The following is a 23,601-nucleotide window of genomic DNA, read 5'->3' as shown; positions in this document are numbered from 1 at the left end:
TCGTCGCGCGCATTTTGAGAAATCCAGATAGTTTAGCGCTGCAATTTCGATGAACATCATATCATTTTATTTTAAAAAGGCAATAAAGATAATTTCACGAATTTTTACATTAATCCTTTCACAATATTTACATTATTACAGGGCGTTTCGGCCCGATATATATTACTAACACACACGACGAACACGTCGAGTTATTCGTCGTTGTTTTGTGGCTTGTAACGTTCAAATCGACCATAGGAAATAAATATTTTGCAATTTCAAAATCATCATTATTATACGAAGAATTGATAGTTGCGAGTAGTATGTACAAATCGGGAAACAAATACAAACACGGTGCCAATGAATTGCGTATTTACACGTCAGTCACTTTTGATTGCGTATTTACACGTTGTCACTCGATGATGCGGTTTTTTGAAATAAGGCATTTCTACAATTTTCTATTTCATAAACGACTGTAACGTGCGTATTTTATCTTTAAAAGGCGTTTTCGTAGATGATACCTCTACTCTATACTAGGGATGATGCGGTGCGTGGATAGGCAGAAAGGAGGAGGCTGGAGTTATTGCGGTTTCATTAACGGCCGGATGACGAGGATGGCTATCGAAGACATGAACGCCGTCAACAGAAATATCCAAAATAAAAATCGATCCATCACGTGAGCTACGAGTCTCCAGTCATTGGTTATCTCCTGGAACGTGTCGTCATAGTTTTGTTTGGCGACTAACAGCTTCAAATGTTTCGATATCTTATCGAAAGTGACGCTGCCCGGTTCGGTACCGTTTTCTACTCTGTCGTAAGACAGTCGGATCGGACTGACGCGCCCGTTACAGTTGTCGACGACGACCGGTTCTCTGAACGTCGTCAGGCAAATATCCTCGCGCACACGACCATCAGTGTGGTCCCGGTATTCTTTCACGCTCGAGCGATGGTACCCCGGCGCACAGGCGCGCGTGTTTAGTTTTATGAACAACATTTTAGCGAGGATTTTGAACATGAAGAACCGCACCCACTTCGGCACCGGTTTCTGATGCGGCCCGACGTGATGCAACTGCAGTACGAACACCGTTAAGATAATCGACAGCGACGTCATAGCCATCGTTGTTGTCAAATATATCCCTGAAAAATAGAAAAAATAGAATGTAGGAAATACATGTTGATAAAGTGATCTAGTCGTTTTCGACTATTCGAACTCACAGATGTAACCTTCCACATGGAATTGACACATGTTAAATGTATCTCGTATTCCGAATGTGTCTTTTCTACGACTATATATCTTTTTAATATCGCATTACACTCAGAGAATTATCCCGATTCATTTATTACACGTGCACACAGTCATCCAGAATTACGATTCGAAATCGAATCCCGCTGATTTATAGTAACCTGTTCGCTTTTATTACTATAACAACCACGATCTTCATCGCTCTTTAGATCCAGGGCCCAGCTGCACAGTTTTAACTTCAAAGTCCAAACGTGGTGTCTCGACGAGCAAACGGCTTTTCTCGCGCCGAACGACGTTTTCGGGCTGAAATGTGCTTTTGCCGTCGATTTGAGGGATTTTGCATATCGACGTTTTCATTTTTCCGATCGAACGACTTGGTTTAAATTGTTAGATTGACTACAGAGCTTAGTTGGTCTTGGACTTGTAGCCTGGCTGTGTAAGCTGAGCTCAGAGGTTTGACTGTCACTGGGTGTCTGCCAACAGTCAACGACAATAAAACATTTATTCATAAGTTGTATAAGACTTTCTCACTTTCGAAAATGACACAGACATTTTATTTGATCCGTCGGTCATCGCGTAAAATTACTGGGATTCGCTATTCACTCGTTACTTTCAATTTTATTGAAGATCCTTCTTTCGTTCTTGATGTGATTATCGACTGTATGGATTTACGTTAGAAAAATAAATACTTCATGAAAGAATCTTAGAGGCATCCTCCAATTAGTACGGGATAAACAGGGCAGTGTAACGAGTATCCTCTGATCATAGGCGACATAGAATATGTCACCAGGGACTGGTGTCAAAGACGACGAAAGCGTAGAATATATCGACGTTTTGAGAGAACGTCTGCGAACTAAATGTGTAAGTTGCGAACCTATTGTTGAAATCAGTTGATAGACGTTAGCAATACTGACGCATCGGTGACCCGACTGACCGATCCGACTCCAAGCTGACAGGCTGATTGACCGATAGATATTTGCTGTCAACTTTGCAAGATGACAATAATTGGCAAAGGGCAACTTCGGGCTAATACGATTTGACTGTTACTGCGTCGATTGGGGTAAATATCTCACGAAGTTTTACAAGTCGGATTAGCGTGTGATCAGTACTACTTGTTAAGTCGTTGGGTAGGGAGGAGTTGAACGCGTGGTAACCTTCGATGTGCCGCATTTAATGAAATAACGTCATATTAAGCCGGCCGTGGACGTGCGATGAACTTTATTTTCAACACATCTCAATCAAAATACTGTCAGAAAAAATTCAGATATCATCTTTTTAAAATGCATCTATTTCATATAATGTTGGTCATCATGCATCACGCACGATTTCGATCAGACAACTAGATACTCGGGGAAAACTTCAGTTGCTAAGCGTAAACCATTTTGAATATGTTTCGCGTCATTCATCGATATCCAAGATGGCCGCTTAACATGAAGGGAATAGCTGTTAATTCCTTAGAAAGTGTTGTGAATATGCATCAAATCCGTAGGTCTCGGGAGACAGATTAATGATGAAAAAGAGGATTCCAAGCATGGGGGATTCCCTGCAATTTTTAGCTACGATGTGAACTGGATACCTGTATTGGGATACCACTCCTCCATAAATACTAGATTATTTCAAAAGTTTGGTTGGGTATACGTGGGGCGGAATTCACTTCGACGTGTAGCTAAGATGCTGCCCTAATAGGATAATCCACCGATTTCGCGCTTTTATGAACTAAACTTAATTTCTAACGTTCACGATGGGACACATCGCATTAGAATAGCATCGGAATAGTGGTCAAAGCTCATAATACCAGAAAAAATGCAGACTTCCTACGGCGCCAGATTCTCCGATGCATTTTGTAAAATTCAAACCGTTGTCGGGAGATGAACGTGGATTGTAACATGCCGCTGGTAGCGATTACACGCTGAGATATGTCTTGTTTTGATGAACAGTTAATGGAAGTTGGATGTTTAAATACTCAACAGGGACGACGTGAACTGACGACGGCAAATTGAGTCTTTAATCAAACTCTCTCTTTTTCCCATCCTCATCATCGCCGAGGTAATTCGTCACGAATAACAGAATGAGATTTGTCGAGTTCGTCTTCGCAGCGGTTTGTTGGTATCCTGATAATCTCTATTATAATCCAATCGTTTGTTTTGGACTTGTCAATGTCAAGGTCAAGTAATCGGCGTAGACTGGACGTAAGACACATCGAACAGCTGAGGGAAACTTACGTAGTCTCGAGCTAAGTGGTTGGTCGGAACGAATAACGAAATGCACTATCATTGGGTCGTAACGCGTTCCACAGTGTCGGCCATTGTATAGCGACCGTGCTCAATCCCGTGGTCGACTATTTTCGGACTATAGTTCCGACTCACTGAAATTCGGTTTAACTTAGTTCATAAGATATATGAACTTCGTTACCAACCCTTTTCTTACTTTGTCACCTAGAGCCAGTTTCAACCGGTTAAAATCTTGAAAACTTAGGCCTAAATATATACCTCAGATTTTTTTATGTGGATCCCGTTTTTTTAATCGCTAAGATATAAAGGAACTCTTTTTGACAAGTTGACTCTTGTTGTGCAAGGACTTATTTCCAAACCAACGTTGTGTTATTGTTTGAAATGGAAAGCACGGTCGATAACGATACATACCTATTAATGGCACGAATTCCGATGTAGCGGGCATACTTTCAGCTATGAGTAACATAAACACAGAAAACGCGAGCAGCACGGTAATTCCTAGTGTGATCTTTTCACCGGAATCTGGCGGTAACCAGAACGAAAGCAGCGATAAAACTGTTAACCACAAACACGGGAATATGATATTGAACAGGTAGTACAAGGTTCGACGCCGAATAACCACGGTGAAGGTTACATCTGGGTAAGGCTCCTCGCAGCAGGCGTATTTCACTTCGTTTCTTATCACTTTAATGTTTAATAGTTCCCACTCGCCGCTAAACACATAGTTAGACAAGTCTACATCTTGAGACCGGTTCGTCACGTCCACTTGGAATCCGTCGTACGTCCAGGATCCGAATTTCATTTTACATTTCTGGTCGTCGAACGGAAAATAGGTGATGTCGATTTTACAGGAGCTGCGTAGTTTGGCCGGAGGAGGCCAAAACACGTTACCTTCAGACGTCACCATAGCTTTACTTTGCATGTAGCCATTGGTGAAATCATCAGCGCTGAAAAAAAGAGAATCTTCACTGAAAGTACAGGAATTTATTAGATGTTGAAATTAAAAATAAATCGTATACGTGCGCAGAATCCTTTTCTGAGATCTGACGAATCGACAAGATAAACATTTTCTAGCAACACTTAACCAGTCCTGTCTCTCTTTAGCACCCGATTCCGCAGCTGTTAAGGAGTAGAAATCAGGGCCCGTTTTTACAGACCGACATACGTAAAATGTCGTTATTCCTGAGAATGCAATGGTACTTTAAGGAAGCTTAGGAAGTGGCCACGGGATCCTTACCAATTACTTAAACACCTTAGAGTTCATTCTTTCTCGACTCAAAAACTGGTAGCAGTTAGGTAAAGGGAAGTCAACATTTTGATTAAAACAGAAAAACCAATTGGCACTCACTCAAATTAATTATATGGTTACGATATGCCCGGTAGAAATGCAGACAATCTGTGATCAAAATCTCATTTCGCGCCGTGTATCTTATTAGAAAATTACGTCGTAAAAATTATCCATATGGTTATCGGATTGAGTTATAGTAATTACGGCTTTTCTCGTCTATTAAGTCTACACATAAAACACGACTGACTTTGTCTATAATTGCAGACGTCGTCGGGGTGTTTTATACGAGGCAACAGAACGCCGTTGAGAGATTATCATAAATCATAACTGGTGGAACCAATCTGCGCTAGTCTCTAATCGTCTTCAATTATTGCATCGATCATAGTTATAGATCGCGGGCGAGAAAATATACGTATAGGCGGAAATAATAGTTATCTATTCGCTAGGACCCAGTTCCACGACTGTTCATTGTAACGATTTGAACAATTGGAGATGAACACATTTCTTTCTCTATGGTGAAATCCTAAGCCCAACGCAGACGTCACATGGAAACACGGAAACAGGAGACTGTAAAACATGTTTCCGAGCGTTCCCCGCGTCACGTGCGCTTACCGGAAACGAGAAACATGGTTTTGGGAAAAACGTGTCCGAGATCCAACGAGTTGTTCACGTGTTATGCCGTGTCGTCTTCGTTGGACTTAACTGTCATGATTTATTTCAAGATTTGATTTCTTGAGGGCTCGTATAGAGGAGCCGTGTTAACGTGATGACAAATTAGTAAATGTGACGACTGGCAGTACTTTGTAGATTAACTTGGTTTTATTTGAACTACGAGTTCTCGTAGCTAGTGAGTGCATCGGGTGAATCAGTCACTTTTTACTCGATGAAGCTACTACGCAAGGAGTATAACGAAAACGGGCATTTTTGATGAAATCAAAATACCCTATACTAAGGCTTCGTTGCCAGTCTTCACGTTTATTGATTCTATTTGAAAATGCATAATGAACAGTCACCAAATCATAACTTTCTGACCTCAAGATGCCAAAATGTGAACAGGGTTGCCTTCAATTCATATACTTCAATTGTTTTGGAGTTATCCGCCAGTGAGAGAATGTCCAGTGTAGCATTTAGTACAATAACAATTATTCCGGTCCTTTGCGATCAGCAAGGTTAGTGTAGGGATAAAGCTGATAAATCAGTGCCATGACGACGATGATCAAGGGTTTATCGGCAAACATTCAGATGATAAAGGCTGAATGTCTGTACAGGGAAAAATCAGCCTATTGTCCGGAGAACTGCTATCAACAAATAATGGCCACAATAAACTAGTATTAGGAGTGATTTATCCGCAAGAGACGCCAGTATTATATCATCACATTACAAAGGAAGCGTAGGCTGACTGGAGATCTAAGTTGATCGAGGTTTGGGCATTTATGGGCTGGTTTGATTACTTAGTCAACCTCGCACCGCCCGTCGGGCTGGGCTCCAGTGCGCAGCGGTAAGATAGCCAACCGATCCAATTAGACCGGAATCACGCGTACAATACCCGCTTCTGATGACATACCATTTTTCCATGAAATCATACTTGTTTACCTTCCTCAAGTTCCTTGTAGTCACGAATGACGATTGTCACTATATGTAACGAAGACACCAGGCAACGCGATACTAATTAATAACAACCGCATGAATCTACAATTACCTGTTATAAAGCACAATATCTGGAAGCCATATTTTGTTGCATGGAACTCGTAAAACACGCAATCCATTGTAATCAGCCGGATCCCATTTCAATCTTTCATCTATCCATTCCTGCAAGATAAAGAGACACGACGGATATTTCTAAATAATGACCATCGAAATTCGAGATGATTTCACCTTATTACACTGATGACGGTGTATATACACATGTAGGTATCATTCCGCCATGGAATACATCGTCAAAAAGCAGAGCAGAAAACATATGAAAGTTTCCGAGTTCGGGTCGAAATTTCGCGCGATCTTTTCCAACCCTTATGAGATCATTGCTCTTAATACTTTCTAACATTATTCATGTTTTTCTCCTATCTATTAAACATTTCGTGGTGTTCGAATTAGTGGAATTGGGTTATGCGGCCAGTGATGTTAAATAAAAACGAAGATGGATGACGTGACGGATATTACTTCGTAGTAGTTAACTGCGTGAGATTGGATATCAATTTTACGCTGAAAATGTTGGTATATACGCGGCGCGCGGAAATGACAACAGATTTAAGCCTCCTGGGGACAGGTTATATATAGTTTATCGTTCACGTATAGCCCGCCGGGAGAAATAAAGATTGAATCAGTCAAACAAACAAATCTAATAAGAATGTCGTCCAGTTTGCGCACTGCAGTCGGATCTACAGTCGTTAGTGATATTATCAATCGGTAAGACACAGTGACGAGTTGATTCAATATAAAACAAACACCATCAGAGAAAAACCTCGCCCCCGTTAGTGATAAACGCATTACAAAAACGTGAAAAAACGAGAGTAAAGCGTTTCAGAAACTAGTCAGGTCTGACCACTAATTATTGTACAGTTCTTAATGGAAGGTGGAGGTCGAGTTGAAGTGGCAGATTGGCAGACAGGTACAGATTGGCAAAAAGGCAGATGGGTAGACAGACAGATGGGCAGAGAGACCCGACTGACTGACAGGCACACAGGCAGACAAACAGACAGACAGACAGACAGACAGACAGACAGACGGACAGACGGACAGACGGACAGACGGACAGACGGACAGACGGACAGACGGACAGACGGACGGACGGACAGACGGACAGACGGACAGACGGACAGACGGACAGACAGACAGACAGACAGACAGACAGACAGACAGACAGCTCCAATTCTGTTGCATTCAAGCAAATTTTCATACGAAAAACAATTCTTTATTTCTCCCGTTTACTGTCTATGTTGAACTTTCGATAGTTGAAAGAGATTAAATTCTAATCCTCAGGAAAATGCGTCATGTTTTTCCTTGTTTGTACGTGACATGTTCCAACGGGGTAACGTGGCAACGGTTCAGTGCAGGGACAACCTAGAATCGGGGCCCGTGACGTAATTGACAATATTATCCACCGTTCAAGGACATGCGGCAGTTCGTTGGCAAATATGGCTAATTTTTCCACCAGATTCCCCTTGAACGAAGGACGTCTCCAGACGTGACACTGATCTGTCCATCGGGATACAACCACAGGACATTCCGAAAGGGTTGGCCAGGAATACCAAAATGTCTTAAAGATTTCCCTGGTGTAGAAATTAAGGACTATAATATGAAAGTTAAACCTGTAGATTATGCAAATGTTTTATGAACTTAAGACTTCACATATATGATTTAGTTTCACTAGCACATCTACTTTTTGGACGGCACGACCTCGTCATCGACCAACTCAGACATACTGGCGACCCATACTATATCAAGGTACAGAAGATCGTTTTACAAACACATATGCCCAGCCTATAAAAAGATAGACTCCGTATCGAGAATGACGGATGGCATTTCACACCATAGAATTCCGTTATAGTTCTATGCTCACACCAGCTCTTCTGTTCACACCAATCGAACACTGTTATCGTCAATACGAACCGCTACAAATTCTTAATCTTAACTTCTGATATTGGAAGTAAGATTTGATAGATAGACGAAGAGACTAGAAGGCAAACGTTTCATTAGCCTTAACTTTCTACCTACGACACACGTGGAAATGTAAGGTTAAGATTATCATTACGAGCGATTTTGTGCGATATCTGATAAATTGCATGTAATTTTGCATTAATCCCCAATCAGTAAGCAATTGGCCTTACACCCTCCATTCCCTAATCCCCCTATCATTCACTAGTTCTTCGCAACGTCGAATAGAAATCATTAATTGCTCGGTGGTGCCGTTGATTAAGCTGTGTTGGCCCACGCTCTTCTCATATTGCGGTAAAGTGGAGCCAAGCAAGTAACAAGTAATGACTTATCATGTACGGGGAAATATCAAGCTTTCGAAAAGAGGAAAAACAAGTCAACCTATCGTTACCCATCGTATAGAATTGTTGATCAAAATTTAGTAAGAAATATAGCTGCAAAGCAGCTATAACGGGTTTTCTGGATGCATGTGATCGAAAGGAAAAATTAATAACCGGGTATTCGATGGAAAAAATAAAATGAGATGATTTGGATATTATCAGAGCATTCCTCTTTTTGGTTGAATGGTCTAACCCAGTATAGTCTCCCGTGATTTGGAAATTCTCGGAGCCCTCCTTTATTTACTTACTAAATGACGTCACAAACTGTTATTTCGTCGGTGCTTGTTGTCTAACAATTCAATTCAATTCTTTATTTACAGTAACCTAATAAGTAATTTTAAGTTTCAAATAGGATGGAAAGTACATTCAGACAATCTGTTGGTTCAGAGAGACCGTTATTACAGTATCAATTTATACATTCCGTTTCGAAGCTGTCAGTTGCCGAATCTGAATGAAGATGAATTTTATTTGACGAAATCGGCGGAAAATATATAATAATAATAATCAACAGAATTTCAAGAGGGTTTTCGACGAAAGTCAGAAAACCCTAATTAGTTATAACGTACTAACCTGTTCCAACCAAACATTTGTCGTGAGAACTTGATTCACTTCATCCTAAAAATCAGAAAAATATTTCAAAGACATTAACAGAATTACATCCAATTACTTTCCAGAAAAAAATGCCTCCACCAATCACCCCCCTCCCCCGTAAATGCCACAGGGACTTCAAATTGACGATTAAATCCTTGTTTTCTTCGACGGTCGATGTAATTTTGTGAATGGGAAATCATTATCTTGAAGGTTCTGTAGTAGTGAAGTAATTGAGCTGATAGTAGTAGCAGGGTATTGTGGTATTGTTCCGATATTTCAACCAGTATTCATCGCCACAAACTAAAGTAAATGCAATAAAAAAAGTCCAACGCAGTTACGAGTTTACAACGTGTGCGCAGTGCTATTTCTTTTCAACTGGCGTCAATACGCCGTGGCACCGTTATTGTTGTCGTATCGAAGGTATTCTTTGCGGGTGCAGTTTCATATTCGTATCTCGTAATCAACTCTGGCCTTTTACTGATTGCTTCACACTATTTTCTATAAGCGATTCGATTCTATACGATTTAATATCGAATAGGTTATTAGATTTATTGCGTCGGGTGGCCGCTGTTGGTTGGATGGAAATTGGAGGCATCGAAAATGATTTGTATCAATCTATGTCTCGCCTTCAATTTCTACCTGCAACATTGAAAGGAATGAAACTTTATATCATTTGAATGTACATTACGTATAAGAGGGTCGCATAGTCGTTTTATTCACCAGTCAGAATTAAGTTATAAAAAGTTGCGCTGAGTTCTCATGGCTCGGAAGCACATCTGAAATAAAGTCTCAAATGCCTTGCTTGAAGTGAACGGTATTTTTCGTCACGATTTTTCTTAATCGCAAATGGATTTTTCGAACTAGAAAATCCTCTAGTTCAAAGAGCGGAAGCTATAAGAAAACATCTTAACTTCATAAGAGTAATCCGAGACAGGTATTCCACATCTAGATTTACAGGATATACTGCATTCTTTGGCTTTTCTCTTCTACATTTGCTCACGACAAGTTTAATCCATTTGTATTGTATGTAACTCTGCCACTTACCTGAGATGTCTTGTGACATCTAGTGAATTTCATTTACAGAAATAAAGAATAACTTCACATCACGTAGTAAACATAACTGTGACGTCATCATATCGGGAAGTAGATGTACAACGTCTGCTGAAGTTTTCAATTGTTGAAAGAAAGCTGTTAAAAGTCATTATCGCAGTAGCGTCTGAGCCGGAAAATTAACTAATTCAATAAGGCACCGATGCTTTATTTAAATAGGACTTAATGAATTATATTTAAAACACTGTGTTATCAACATTCCGCTGTACGACGAAGCAATCAAGCCAATCAACCAGAAATATCGCTGTTGGGGTCTTTCTTTTTCTCGCTTAGAATACCGACTAATTTCAAAACGCGTCTTTATTAAATTCAAAGCACCTGCAGCAACAAAATGAGGAGATGATGTAAATTCTAATCCGAAGGTTTGCACTCAACATCCAGCCAGAAAACTGTCGATGAGGTTTATGTTTAATAATTCAGTCACGTCGAACCGATCGAATGGAAATTTTCTGTGGCAACTGCCTGGATAATTGTCGCTAAGTGTAAATACACCGTTGCCATCTGATCCGATCAGACAAATCATGACGCGGTGTACCCGATCTCTCCCGAAAACTTACTGCTAATCAGAAAAAGGTCACAACATTAAAATCTCGTAACAGTTCAAAAACTATACGTATTTCTCGTTCTTGATAGAAATCTGTGAATCTATCAATAGAAATCTGTGCGTTCTGAACATATTTATTTACGTTGTACCTTTACAAGTGTATCAGGTAACTGTGGTGTGCGTATAGGGGCTAGAACGCGAGTGTATGTAGTGAGGGATTGAGACTAGCGTAAGCTTTTTTGTTTTTTCCCAAATTTCTCCAATAAATCATTGTGACACCGAATACAACGTTTTGTCATTTATAATCTCTGTAGCAATTATTTGTGCAAATATATCAAATCAATTCAAAAACATTTAATAAACAAATAGATAATTTGGTCAGTTCTCCGAGGCCTTAAGGTTGAGTTATTTTGATACCGACGATAGGGAACGTTCAAAGCACAAAGAACCGTCTTGAAAACGCAGTTTGGAGCAGAAGGCGGTTAACTGTGGTAATATATTCAGCCTATTGAGAAGCTCAACGGTTTTCCGTCTGACATCTAGGAAAATTAGTTACATCCATGGAGTACGGTAGGACTAAGTAAGGCCTGTTTAGTAGACTAATATAAACATGTCGTTTTGTGTTTGTACTTATTCCAATTGAAGCTAAATCAAAACGTTCCAAATGCACTTAAGACCAATCTTTCTTCTCATTTCATTGAGAATCTGTTGATCGCAACTCGACTTAAAAAGAAAAGTAACGCACTTTTTCTTATGATCATTAACTAAAGTTCTTAGTGACAAATAGAAGATCAAAAGACGTGTAGATCGCATTGATGTTGTGCAACCTCTTACTTTAAACGGAAGATAGCGATTGCTTCATTCTATATTCTATTAATACAGCAACCTAAGGTTTTATCAGCCATTATACACGGGATGAAATACGATGTACGGAGATAACTAAGTATCTGGTCCGAATCCGTAGGTTACGTCATAAACAATGGTGGCATAGCGAGACAATCCCTGTCAGACCGGCCATGCATCACTATCATAAGCAAGTTAGTTTTTACTTAAATTCAACGTTTGCTAGTCAGCTAAAGTTTTTGGTGATTCTTGTTTCGTTCTGTAGCGTTGGCATTCTATTGGTAACGCTAGACAAGAGACTAAAAGTAGTGAGTATTCGTCGATAAACTTGACGACACTTGCCAGACTGCTATTACTTCCCTTTCACCACCACATAATCTTTTATCCGATGGATGTTCATTCACGATAACTGCAACAAGCGGCCTCGTTGAATGGAGCGTTCTACGCGTCTTAGTCAGCCGAACGAGCCTTAATTTGAATAAAGCACTACGCGAAATTATCGGTGTTCCATCGAAGGTAACTGTTTTCTAGCGCATTTTACAGTGAGTCAGTCATGTGCGTTTGACGTAAGAAAAAAAATCAACATTCGAATTCATCTGACATCGTCAGTGATTGTCGAGGTAGTGTGGTGTAGGCTTCGTCTGAGCGAATCGGCGAAACCTTTTAAAGATTCTAAATGCAAAAATCCTTTTCGATTCCAGACGATGAGAAATAGCATTTAGAAATTGCTGAAGCAATAGGGAAGCTCCAACGTTAGTGTCGCAATCGACGATTCCACTTATGGCAAGCGAGGATGCACCAGGTTCGCTAGTAGTATCTCGGTCTTCCGTGTTCAATTCATTCCACATTTTACGGAGGCCCGGAGGTGACATATTCAGAAATAACTATATTTTCGGTGTGGTGAAACCTTAAACGAAATGTTTTTAGTTCAAAGTAGTTTCAAAACGAATTAATTTTGACAACATCACGTCTGAGTGCTCGTCACGACCTCTGGCGGGACAGCTAGCGTCGCGGCTCCCGGGTTTTTCTTTAAAATCTAAATTTTATTCTTATATCACCAGAGGGCGTTCTCTTCGAGCTTTCGAATTGCAATTGCCGGTTAAGTTATTTGTATAAGAAACCCATTCGGTGTTACGACCTGTAGACAGGAACACGGAAAGATAGAAAATTGATCACGATCACGACATGATCAACTATCGATACTGTATTTACAACTTAGTGGTGTGTGACTAAATAGGTCACCATTACCGCGTGGCCGATCAATACAGGCGATATCATAGTTACTACTGATAGCAGCGATAAAAAAGTTAATGAAATGCTGGGATACTTTTTCTGACCATAATAGTGCTCTACCTCCTCGATCAGTTATCGCACATCTCACGCAAACTCGATCCCGCTATCGAAGATTGCGTTCACCGCTCATCATACCATCGGGTAGGATAACCAATCATATATTATTAGTCGAAGCGGTGAAGGAAATGTCCATCTTTCCGAGTTTGACTTGTTCGATCGATGCTACCACGCACCCGAACGGCTCATATACGACGGAGTAACCGTCAATAACCATCAATGATTGCATCCCTCTCACCTGGAAATCACTGACGCTATTTATCACCTAACCACTTAACAGTCAACACAGTTTTTTTCGCTCGTGTCTTATTTCCACCATATCTTCAATAAGCCAAATTATGCTTCTTTCAACCTGACGCTTAAAAGCACCGCGTGATTTGATGATCGGGTCAAGGATTAGATTATTTTTACAAATACCGAGATCAAATAGACTCAGCCTCTTCAAGGACGTCACCTTTTTGACCGGTGGCTGAATTATTTACATAATCATCGAGATCCTCGATATGGGGGCGCATTTGGTCGGCTAAAGAAGCACTTACGGAGTATCGTCAAGTCGTGGGGTTCCGCAAGCCACCCACTTCATGGACATACGTCGAATATCTAAATGGCCGATGAATAAATACGTAGATTTGGGTTTCTTGGATTGAATTGTTATTTGGACATTTACGATTTATAGGGTGCAAAGGATTCTTGTTTGAAGATGTGTATTTTTCTATCGAAACTGCCATTTCCCTATGCATAAATGATCCTGCTCGTCGGATACCCGCAACGAGGATCTCAGAAATACTTAATTTCAAAATGACGTCGATGCACGAGACATTAAGGTCAATACAAATACATCTACTTAGGACTTATTTTCGACTCTTTTTAATTACGTTCTATATGTATGAAAATAAGCAATTATCCGAAATCGATAGAATACGACCAGAAACACGTGTTCGGGACGCAATCAGAAATCAATTCGTCGCCAATTTACCGAGAAAAAGATAATCGTAAGTGAACAAATGGAGGTTAGATTTCCAGCGCCAAACGAAAATAATGGACAACAGTGAAATCGATAAGTACAAATTAATTGGACGTGTATTCATCGATTTTCGGCGAATAGTTTGAGAAAGGGATAATTTGCGACTTCAACCCGAAGCTTTTGAAAGCACGTAGTGGCCGAGACCTTTGGATAAATGGAGTGCTTTATTCGTCGACAAGAATTTTAAAGAACAAGTCAGTTTATTCCTGATTCTCTGGAGCCAAGATAGCGAGCTTTCGAATGGTACCAAATGTTCCGTGATGGCATATTCGTTGGACGGAACATTCTAGCGTACTTTTTTTTACACTTTTCCCCCGAATATGACGAAATTGCAATCAGTTTTTATAGGCTAATGAGGTGTGATAGAGGACAGAATCAGAGGTGCTAATACTCGGTCAAATAGTCTTTCAATAACACACTCTGGATGGAAAACGATCGCTACTGAGTGTACTATACTAGTATGTGGTCGTCCCGTATAAAGTACCATTCAACAATTGGCTTTCTCGAATTAATTGGCAGAATTCATCGGTTTTTACGAAAGCAAACGAGCACCGTGTAACCTTTTTCATAGACACCTCACGTATATACATGTACAACGAGGTTAGCGACTTATAACACACCTGACTTCCACGTCGTCCTCGAAACGATCTTCCATCGCAAAATCAGACACCGCAATGGCCAAGGATGACGCCCCAGGTCATAACGGTATGTACACACCTGATGAGAAGACCTGCGGCAATCTTAGAGTCTCTCCCTCTTTTCTCCTTTCATCAACGCTACTGGAATTGCCGTGTGTCTTTTTAACGTTGTCAGTTTTATATTGCACAGTAACACGTCTATCATCCATTAGTTCCAACGGCGGTCGTCAACCAATTGACAGTCGGAAGGTGTGTGAACCCATCTAATGGTCTATTAACCGATATTCAGGCGACACCCAAGTTTCAAAAGATTTTCCCTGCGTATAAACTGACGAGGCTGTGTCTAATTTACGTGCAGACATAACTAACCAAGAGATCCGCCATTTTGAATTCAAACAGATTCGTATTTCATGTTATGTATACATCATCATGTAGATGATATATGACCACAACCTTTTCGTCGAAATCTGAAGAACATCTTCCTCATTGTTGTAAACATCATTCGAACGTCGTGGTTTTGAAATATAGTTTGCCGGAAATGAATAAATGTATTTGGAACCAAACGATTAATCAAAAATTTTGTCATGGCGCGCGATGAAACCGCAGTAAACCAGCTAGGAAAGCGGAACAGAACCATATAAGATAAATGAAGACAAACCATGATCCCGCCTTCATGTCTGGAATCATCTGAACAAAGTCGAAATGAGTTCCTTATTTTTTTCCTTCTGATTTATTTCCCTTTCGAACGTAAAATCTTCTAGAATTTCCCAGAACGACGCTCAATTTACAAAATGGGTCAAAGTGCCACGCAGTATGTAACGCCGGTTTTGGTCTGATTATCACAGGGATCGGCCCCTGGCATGTGGAAGCGTCGGTGCGGTAGTGGTTAATCCCGATCGTATAATCAGAATCGTGTAGTCGCTGATTTGATCACTTTGGCAGAAGCCATTTTATATGAACGATGACATCCGGGTATCTGCACAACGACATTTCCTACTCCTACATCGGGCATATAGACTCGTCGCTAGTCTCGTTATAAAGCAGCGATATGACTAACGCGTTCTTCTGGCGTCAGGGATAAACACCTTAAACCTTTAGGGAACTCTTTCACGACGCCAGACCAAACAGAACCCTTACCGATGACCGGAAGTGTATTGGTTGACCGGAAATTGCGCTAAGCTTCGGCGAGAAAGAAATCATCTTCGTATTTTACCGTACAATTAGTGAGTAGCGGTGAATACACACGCGGGTAATACTGATAAAATGTCAATTTCCGTCAAGCAAAGTATTGAAGAGGAAGCTCACTAGTTCATAATTACTGATCCGGAGTACGGCACTTGTGCACGGTCAGTTCGATCTGCCAAATGCCACGAATAATCTTCAACCAAATCTGAACGTTAAATTGAATATATGAATGTGTGTTAGACACCAGAATTAATCAAATGCCAATCCTTTGAAAATCGTGTCTGAATAGTCTGTGCGAGCGCCGGCGAAACGAAGCGATGTACAAATTCGTGAAAAGAATTATTAAGATTATCGTCAGATCGCTATCTCAATTGAACTTTCGTTGTTCGCATGTTTCAAGGTTTCTTCGCTAGGTTTGAACTATAAAGTAGATGGAAATTAATTTCCAATCGACAACCGGATAATATGAATTCTAAAGATTGCGATCCCCAGGCAATTGGAGTACGAGAAAGAGTGAAGTTCGTCACCATCGGCGTCGCGACGACTCAATACAATCTGTTGTCAATTTTCGAAACGAGAATTTGTGTATAATACCAGGAAAATCTCGGCTATCTTTCTAAAGGATTTTACGTTCTAAATCGATTGTTATTCTATATAGAATTTATGCCCGTGAATAACCTGATCCAACGAGAGTCACCAGTGACTGAGCCTGACCATTTGAAATGCTTGATACCATATTGACCAGGTTTCAGCCAAACAGAGTTTGATTCTACGCCTATTTTTCTCCTGAGCATTTTTTCACTGTTTCAGAAGGATGAATTCGATTTCTGATGCCAAATCACCCGGATTAAAAGGACTGGTCGTGGCGCCATAATTGGCGGTAAAAGTCGGTGTCCGTCATGGCGAAAAATGACGTCCGGGTTTGCACAAGATTGATCGATGTTCACACACGGATGATAAGCACGCCTCGTTAATCAAGGTTCCCCTAATTCACAATCATGTCCTTAGTTAATTGGCTAAATAACACCAAATCAGACGAGGCGTCCAGCACATGTATATGTGTATAGTCTGTGTGATTTACGTCGAGTAGACCCTACGCGGACTCGTATCGATTCGATTGGGAATCAATGTTGTATTTCTGTGTCCGTCATGGTTATAACATTATTGATGTGTACATACATCACACTTTCCGCCATCGAAATGGGGGAATCGACATATAGTCGAAAAGTTACCATCTTATCGTCGTTCCGTTACTTCAGTCTTCTCTTATTCGATGTTTCGTTTTTACCCGGTTATGGCGGGTCAGACTTTCGCAAACATTTCATACGAATACATAAACAGAAATCATTGTAACCAGGAAGCAGTTATGACAGCAAAGCCAATCTTTTACCGCATTTCGTGATAAATTGAGAAAATAAACTGTGACTAAAAGTCATTCAGAAGCAAACTTCGTGTACTGCAATGACAAGAAAGCCGGTGTAATGACTAGTTCACACGCGTGCGAGACCCGTTTAGATGGTCACGGAGTATATCATTCAGAATATCGACAAGTCAATTCTCACGGGTTGAATATTGTTAGTAATTCTCGATTACCATTCATAGGAATTAATCCATCATCTGACATCATGTACACGGATCCGTATCCCCATCGGGATAGCTACACATACATAGGTTGTAATGTGCCGGTTACCTAGAATAAAACGCACTAGGTAAATCCTAGAGCGAATAAATCAACACCGTTTTCATGTTAGATCGACTTTTTTCTCGAACAGACCGACCAGACATTCATTTATCAAATGGGCAATCGAAATAAGCGAGAAAATAACGCCCGGTCGAAGCGAACGCCATTTTCTCATCGAGTAAATGAAATAAAAAGTCTCCCTCATCTATCGGACCATATTTTGATATTTCAGATGCCAATCTGTCAAAGTGTTATCACCGGTTTCTAGGTGGTGCATGTCTCACCGATACCTGACTCCGTTGGAATAAGACGACTCTAATCGTCAATCTTAGTCAGCTTATAACGACCGAGAACAGTTAAACATTCAAAGCACCAAAACACCATCTGTTTCTATAGTATTTCATAAACCCATGACTGAAAAAACAATTTGGAAATTAAGCCAAGGCGTGCAACTGAATCCAGAGATTGCTCCACATTTTCTCTGACCATGTCAGATCACTGATCCGCGAGTGTTTGTTATTGCAATCAGGGATGAAGGGGGCTACGAGGCAAAGGTAAGACAAGACGAGATAAGAGGCAAATGTATTATGAATGTTGTTTATCATGTCGGTCCGTGTTTGTGAACTGTCAAGTCAGTCGGCTAGAACGGAAATTACCATAAATGCGACTGCTCCATATACGACTAAGTATTCCAGCACAAGAACAAATTGCTGTCAAAATTCTGAGCCAAACGCAAAGCGATGTTGTACATGTAATACGGCTCGGGTATCTTTCTCGTTGTTCTTGAAAAAAGTGCGTTATGGTTTTCACCTCTTGCAATCGTCAATCTACTTCAGCCATTGCAAATTCCACGATGAAAAATTGGGAAAACATCAAATCATTCATATTATATTCAATTTGGCTCAAGTTTCTTTTTGGAATCAGAATTACACATTTCTAGCATTCTTTTCGGAGGGTAGTTTCCACTGGTATAAGCAAATTTGTTGCATGCTTCAAAGCAATTCGTGGTCTACACTAATGCATTTTAATGCGTGTACTGTTTATCCATCAATTTTGTAAAATCTTCATATAAAAGTGAATGAAATCATTCAGTATTCCTGAAGATGACTATCAGGATAAAGTCGAAAGGTTGAAATAACCTATCGACTCAAAGAAATCTTTCGCCACTCTTTGTTAGTGTGGGATTTTAGATTAAAACGTACACAGCGTTTCGTTATATCAACCTCGCTAATCGAGATTCTTTTAGACCAACAATGTCAGTGATAACTCTATGCATGAAATTTATATTTGATATTTCGTTAGTGAATTGAGATTCGACGCATTGATCGGGCGCTTTTGAGATTGCGACGTGTGCTGTTTTTTTTTTCTATGTGATGAGGCGCGTGCGCGCTGATAAACAGCTGTCAATGCGGAATACGACGAACTATGAAATCATTTATTCTTCCGTAATTGAATTTATTCGCCATCTAATGAGTAGTAGTTCATCACACAAGCAGAAGTCGCGAGTCAATCGAGTTTTGTGCGCAATATGCCGCACGCAAAATAAGCACCACCGACTACTACAGGCAAAACATGCGCTTATCCCATATACAAGTCTATGGAACGCCATCCAGGCAAAGTAGTTCAACAATCCGTTCACAATCGTACAAAAAAATCAACAATCTTACACAGTTAGTTTTTGGTTCTGAAACCGATGCGAGATTTTCAGCAACTAGTTTTAAATTCTGTAAGCAATTATTTTCGTCATGCCGTCAGGTGGCACTGAGGTAGTTTCTTTTAGTCTGGTGTCTGATGAGCGCATGACTAAAAAGGCGATTGGATACAGAATTTAAAACTAGCCGTAGGCCATTCGTATTTTAGTCAGATGTTGTCTGATGGTGACTGATGACGGCATGACTGAAAATACCTCAGCACCATCTGTTGTCTGATTTAGTCACGAATAAAAAAAGAACTACTGGTTTCAGTATCCGAAATTAACGTTGTAAGATTTTGAATACGTTGTTGAAATACCATCGAATTTTTTCTAGGATGGCGTTACATAAAAAGTAATTGCAATTGGCCCGTATACAAAGCATTTATTTAGCGATTCTCAAATAGAAACAAATAATTATATTTCGATAGCACCAGTATCCGAAATCCAAGATGATTCTCATAAGATGGAAATTGAGAAGGACACAAAACAATACGCTTTAGGCGTGTGGTGAGGTGGTATGAGGGAACTCCGAGTAATCCGGTTGAACCCACGTTGAAGCACGTAGACGACGCATCCCCTAGACACAGTTCCTAAAACACAGACTGTCTATACAATTAATGAATTTACGTATAAAGGATTTTACGCACGTGGCACTAATGGCTTTCAATTCGATTTAGACTTCTTAAATTAACTCACTGAACGACTTCACTCGGATCAAGAACGTATTGTAAAGCGTGCTTCAAGATGAAAGAAAGCGTTTGCAAAGTAACTCGAGTCCGTGTAACAGGAAGAGTCCTTCTGGTATGTCGTAATCTTTGATGACATCTTCGTGTTCTAAATGATGTCGGACACGTCCTCTATGTGAATTACGTATAACCAATAAACAGAAACAGATGAAATAACATTTTCAAAGCATCGTTTTTCGAAGTAACCAATCGATGGAGTTTTTTCTTCATTTCACGCGATGCCTGATTCAATTTGTTCGCAAATATTGCCACAAATTGACAAATGCCTTTGGTAGAAATATACCTTCGTGCTATATACGGTATGCTACAAATTGCATATATTTGAACAAATATATCGCTATCGTTTTATCGGAGCTAAATATGGCGACAAAGGTGCAATAATGTTATCTGGATGTTTAGCGTAAATGAGGATATACGAAAATAGTGCGTGTGTTGTGGTGGATAGGGACTGGTTGGCGGAATGGATTTAGCTAGTGTCAACTGCGGGTGGATAAGTCATTTTTCCTGCGACGACTGCGGGTGTTCTGATTCCGAGTGTAAGATGGTAATTCTGGGGATGAGATGAGAATGGCGGAAGAGAACGAATGTCTTCCTTCGCCGTCGTCTACGAGATGTTCAGCTATAATTGCTTTATTTCCCTTCAGGGGAAACACTGGTCAGGCGGTGACTGCTGCGCTCTTCACCGGCAAATATTGCCGGCCACGCATTTTTCGCTCATCTTTGCTCGACAAATAACAAGTAATTCGCGTGTCCAGAAAAGTCACGCCACAAACAACTACCTTTAACGGTTGATGAACACAAACGGATCACTCTCCTACGAGAACAAGACGTAGGTAATGCAACTTACAATGGCCATTCGTGTGCGTACGATAAAAACATTACTCCTTCTACGACGAAATCAGGCGATCGTCAGACTGGCGTAAATATACAGACAGTCTATCATTCGGTGTCGCCAATGAATATTGATTAAAACTAAGTCTAAAAAAATATGCCTGTCCCTGCGATAATTCCTCTCGTGGCAAGCGAGTTTTAGGTCGATACTGCGGCTAGCCTCGGTGCTTACGGAAATCACATGGGAATTCCTCGGCAATGGTCATCGGTCAGGATGGTTAATAATGCATTAAATGATCCTTTTTACACAGCGTTAGGCCTAGTTGATAATCAGCACCAGTACATACGGCGCCGTTTCTTTCTCGTGAAAAAACAAAATTTTTCCACCATGAAAACTACCATTTTTTCACCACGAAAAACAAGCAAGATCGTTTTGTACCCTCTTGGCGAACAGTTCCTTTTTGTGACCGATCTTAATGTTTAATATAATTCTCTCATACAAATAATGAATTCGGCCAATATTCTCTGCAAACCGCTGACTATGACATTAATCAACGAGATAAAATAAAACGAACGCAGGATTAACATGAGCCTCAGGTAACGGCTATATTTCATCACTAATCCAATGCGTCTATGATGGTATTTTCTACTTCAGCTTTTCCCTGTACAATTGACGGTGTAAGTGACAGTGGGACTAATACCCAAATACCCGGACTCAATTTTTAAAATCCAGATAACAACTTAGAAATTCAAATCGTTTGAAACCACCCGATGGCGATAGAACATCAACTAGGTCACTGAACGAACGGTTGTTTCTTTCAAACCGGGAAAGTGAGTATCTAAAACCCAAACGCTTCAACGCTGTTTTTTTTTGTGTTCTGTGCAAATGTCTTTTTTGTAGGGGAAATACAATAATTGCAATTGTTAAGTCGAAGATGGCTTTCGAGAACCACATAGGATTGTAAACTAGCTCGCTGTGCGGAATAATAGAAATATGGGTTGACGATTTCCGTAATGAAAACTTTCTGAAAAAAATGTCTGCTGAATTTTAAACAACCCTGAAGCTGATGTAATTGTCACTCGACGTAGAGACATTCTTTATGCGATCACGCAGTTTTATAGCGGGACCTCTTTGATCAGCTACAGCCTACTCACCTCCTTCTGTCGAAGCCGACAGCCAGAGCTAAGGTACAGATTTAAAAACACATTTCAAACGATCTGCTTCGGGCTTCAAGCGCTCGTCAAATATTTAAAAACGATTTGACAATAATGCAAACAACTAAAAAGTATAATTCAATTTGGTGAAGGTAAATGTTTTGAAGACGCTCAAGAAATTACTGAATCTGTCGATTGGTTCATCGACTGTAATACAAACTGAATTATTGATATTAAGTTGCTACTTTATCAATACAAGTCTACGACTAATTCGAGCACACAGATAATCGCTACTTTCAGCAAAACATCAGGGAAATATAGAAGGATACTTTTCTTCATGTGTATGTGTTTCTGTTCTGTAATGATTTCGCTAGAAATCGCGTGCGTTTCAAAATTGCCTCGGGAATTATAAAGACATCAATCTTTTACAGCGTGTGAACTGTCTTATCAGTCACTAGTCTTATCTCTCACAGTAACCTATCGGTTTGAGTTTCGGAAGTAAATTAGTTTTTTATCGCCAGCAAGCCGACACCTGCAGACAAGCCGACAACGCGACGTCACAAACCCCTACCGGTATGTGGACCTTTTATCGTCTGCTATTAGACACGCTCCCGCCGTACGAAAATGGAGGCAATTTCCTCTAAGGATAAAACACATAGTATAAGATGACCAAACGTTCATAGAAGTCCGTATTTGAAGAGAATTGATGATGACAGAAACCAAATCAAAGAAGCGGTTGAAATAATATTCCCGTGATTTTCTTTTACCATGCTATAATGAACTCGGTGAAGTAATGAAGTAATAGTCGTGCCAAGGTCACTGATAGTTCTCGGTAAAATCATCTGGATATTGGATGATTTGTAAGAGCCATTGGCCTTCGGTTTGACTTGACTGCATCGATAGTTAAAACGTTTATTACAGCGATGATTATGTTTGTTTAATCCGTCAAAACGCTCGGAAACATCGCAGAGACGTTAACGCATCGCTGGTGACGTCTTACCTGACGTTTTATCTTCGTTTTCAACGTCGTTCACGTCAAAACGCATTGTACAAACAACGATAGCGACGTAAATAGAGCCGGGTTCCGCTTTCACGGCGGCAAAGACACTCGGAAAGTGAAATAAATCAGGTATGCGCGTTAAGTGAGTGCACGAACGCTGTTTTCAGGGAGCGTTTTATTTCACAGACTTAGCAACTATTTCCAATTAGACGGAACCAAATGGAATGATATCATGTATCTTTGAGGCATGTAATATCGGGTGGTGTTTGTGCGTATTAAAGGGTAGAATATGTCTTACGACGGCTGATATTTTTCCGGTTTTAAGGCGGTTTACGTGTTATATTGACGGCAAACGGTTCCATGATATTTTATTAGATTTGTGATTGATATGAAGTGATAAATATTGTATGAAGCCTATATATATACACACGTCGA

The 23,601-nt window shown here is 40.3% G+C and overlaps 1 protein-coding gene across 1 annotated transcript in view; it reads right to left on the bottom strand.

Annotated features, from left to right (window-relative positions):
* Positions 1-334: 334 nt before the first annotated feature.
* LOC141905408 (neuronal acetylcholine receptor subunit alpha-10-like) overlaps positions 335-23,601 on the bottom strand; it is a 37,164-nt gene continuing 13,897 nt past the window's right edge. The window contains exons 2-5 of the mRNA XM_074794262.1: positions 9,346-9,390; positions 6,441-6,550; positions 3,865-4,400; positions 335-1,116 (exon numbers count right to left, since the gene is read on the bottom strand). Coding sequence (XP_074650363.1) covers positions 560-1,116; positions 3,865-4,400; positions 6,441-6,550; positions 9,346-9,390 — 1,248 coding nt within the window. The 3' untranslated portion in view covers positions 335-559. The remainder of the gene's footprint in view (positions 1,117-3,864; positions 4,401-6,440; positions 6,551-9,345; positions 9,391-23,601) is intronic.

Source organism: Tubulanus polymorphus, chromosome 5 (assembly GCF_964204645.1).
Source record: "Tubulanus polymorphus chromosome 5, tnTubPoly1.2, whole genome shotgun sequence".
In the NCBI taxonomy this organism is placed as follows: domain Eukaryota; kingdom Metazoa; phylum Nemertea; class Palaeonemertea; order Tubulaniformes; family Tubulanidae; genus Tubulanus; species Tubulanus polymorphus.
Note: the sequence above shows the minus strand (reverse complement) of the source record. Positions and strands in the feature narration are given on the sequence as shown.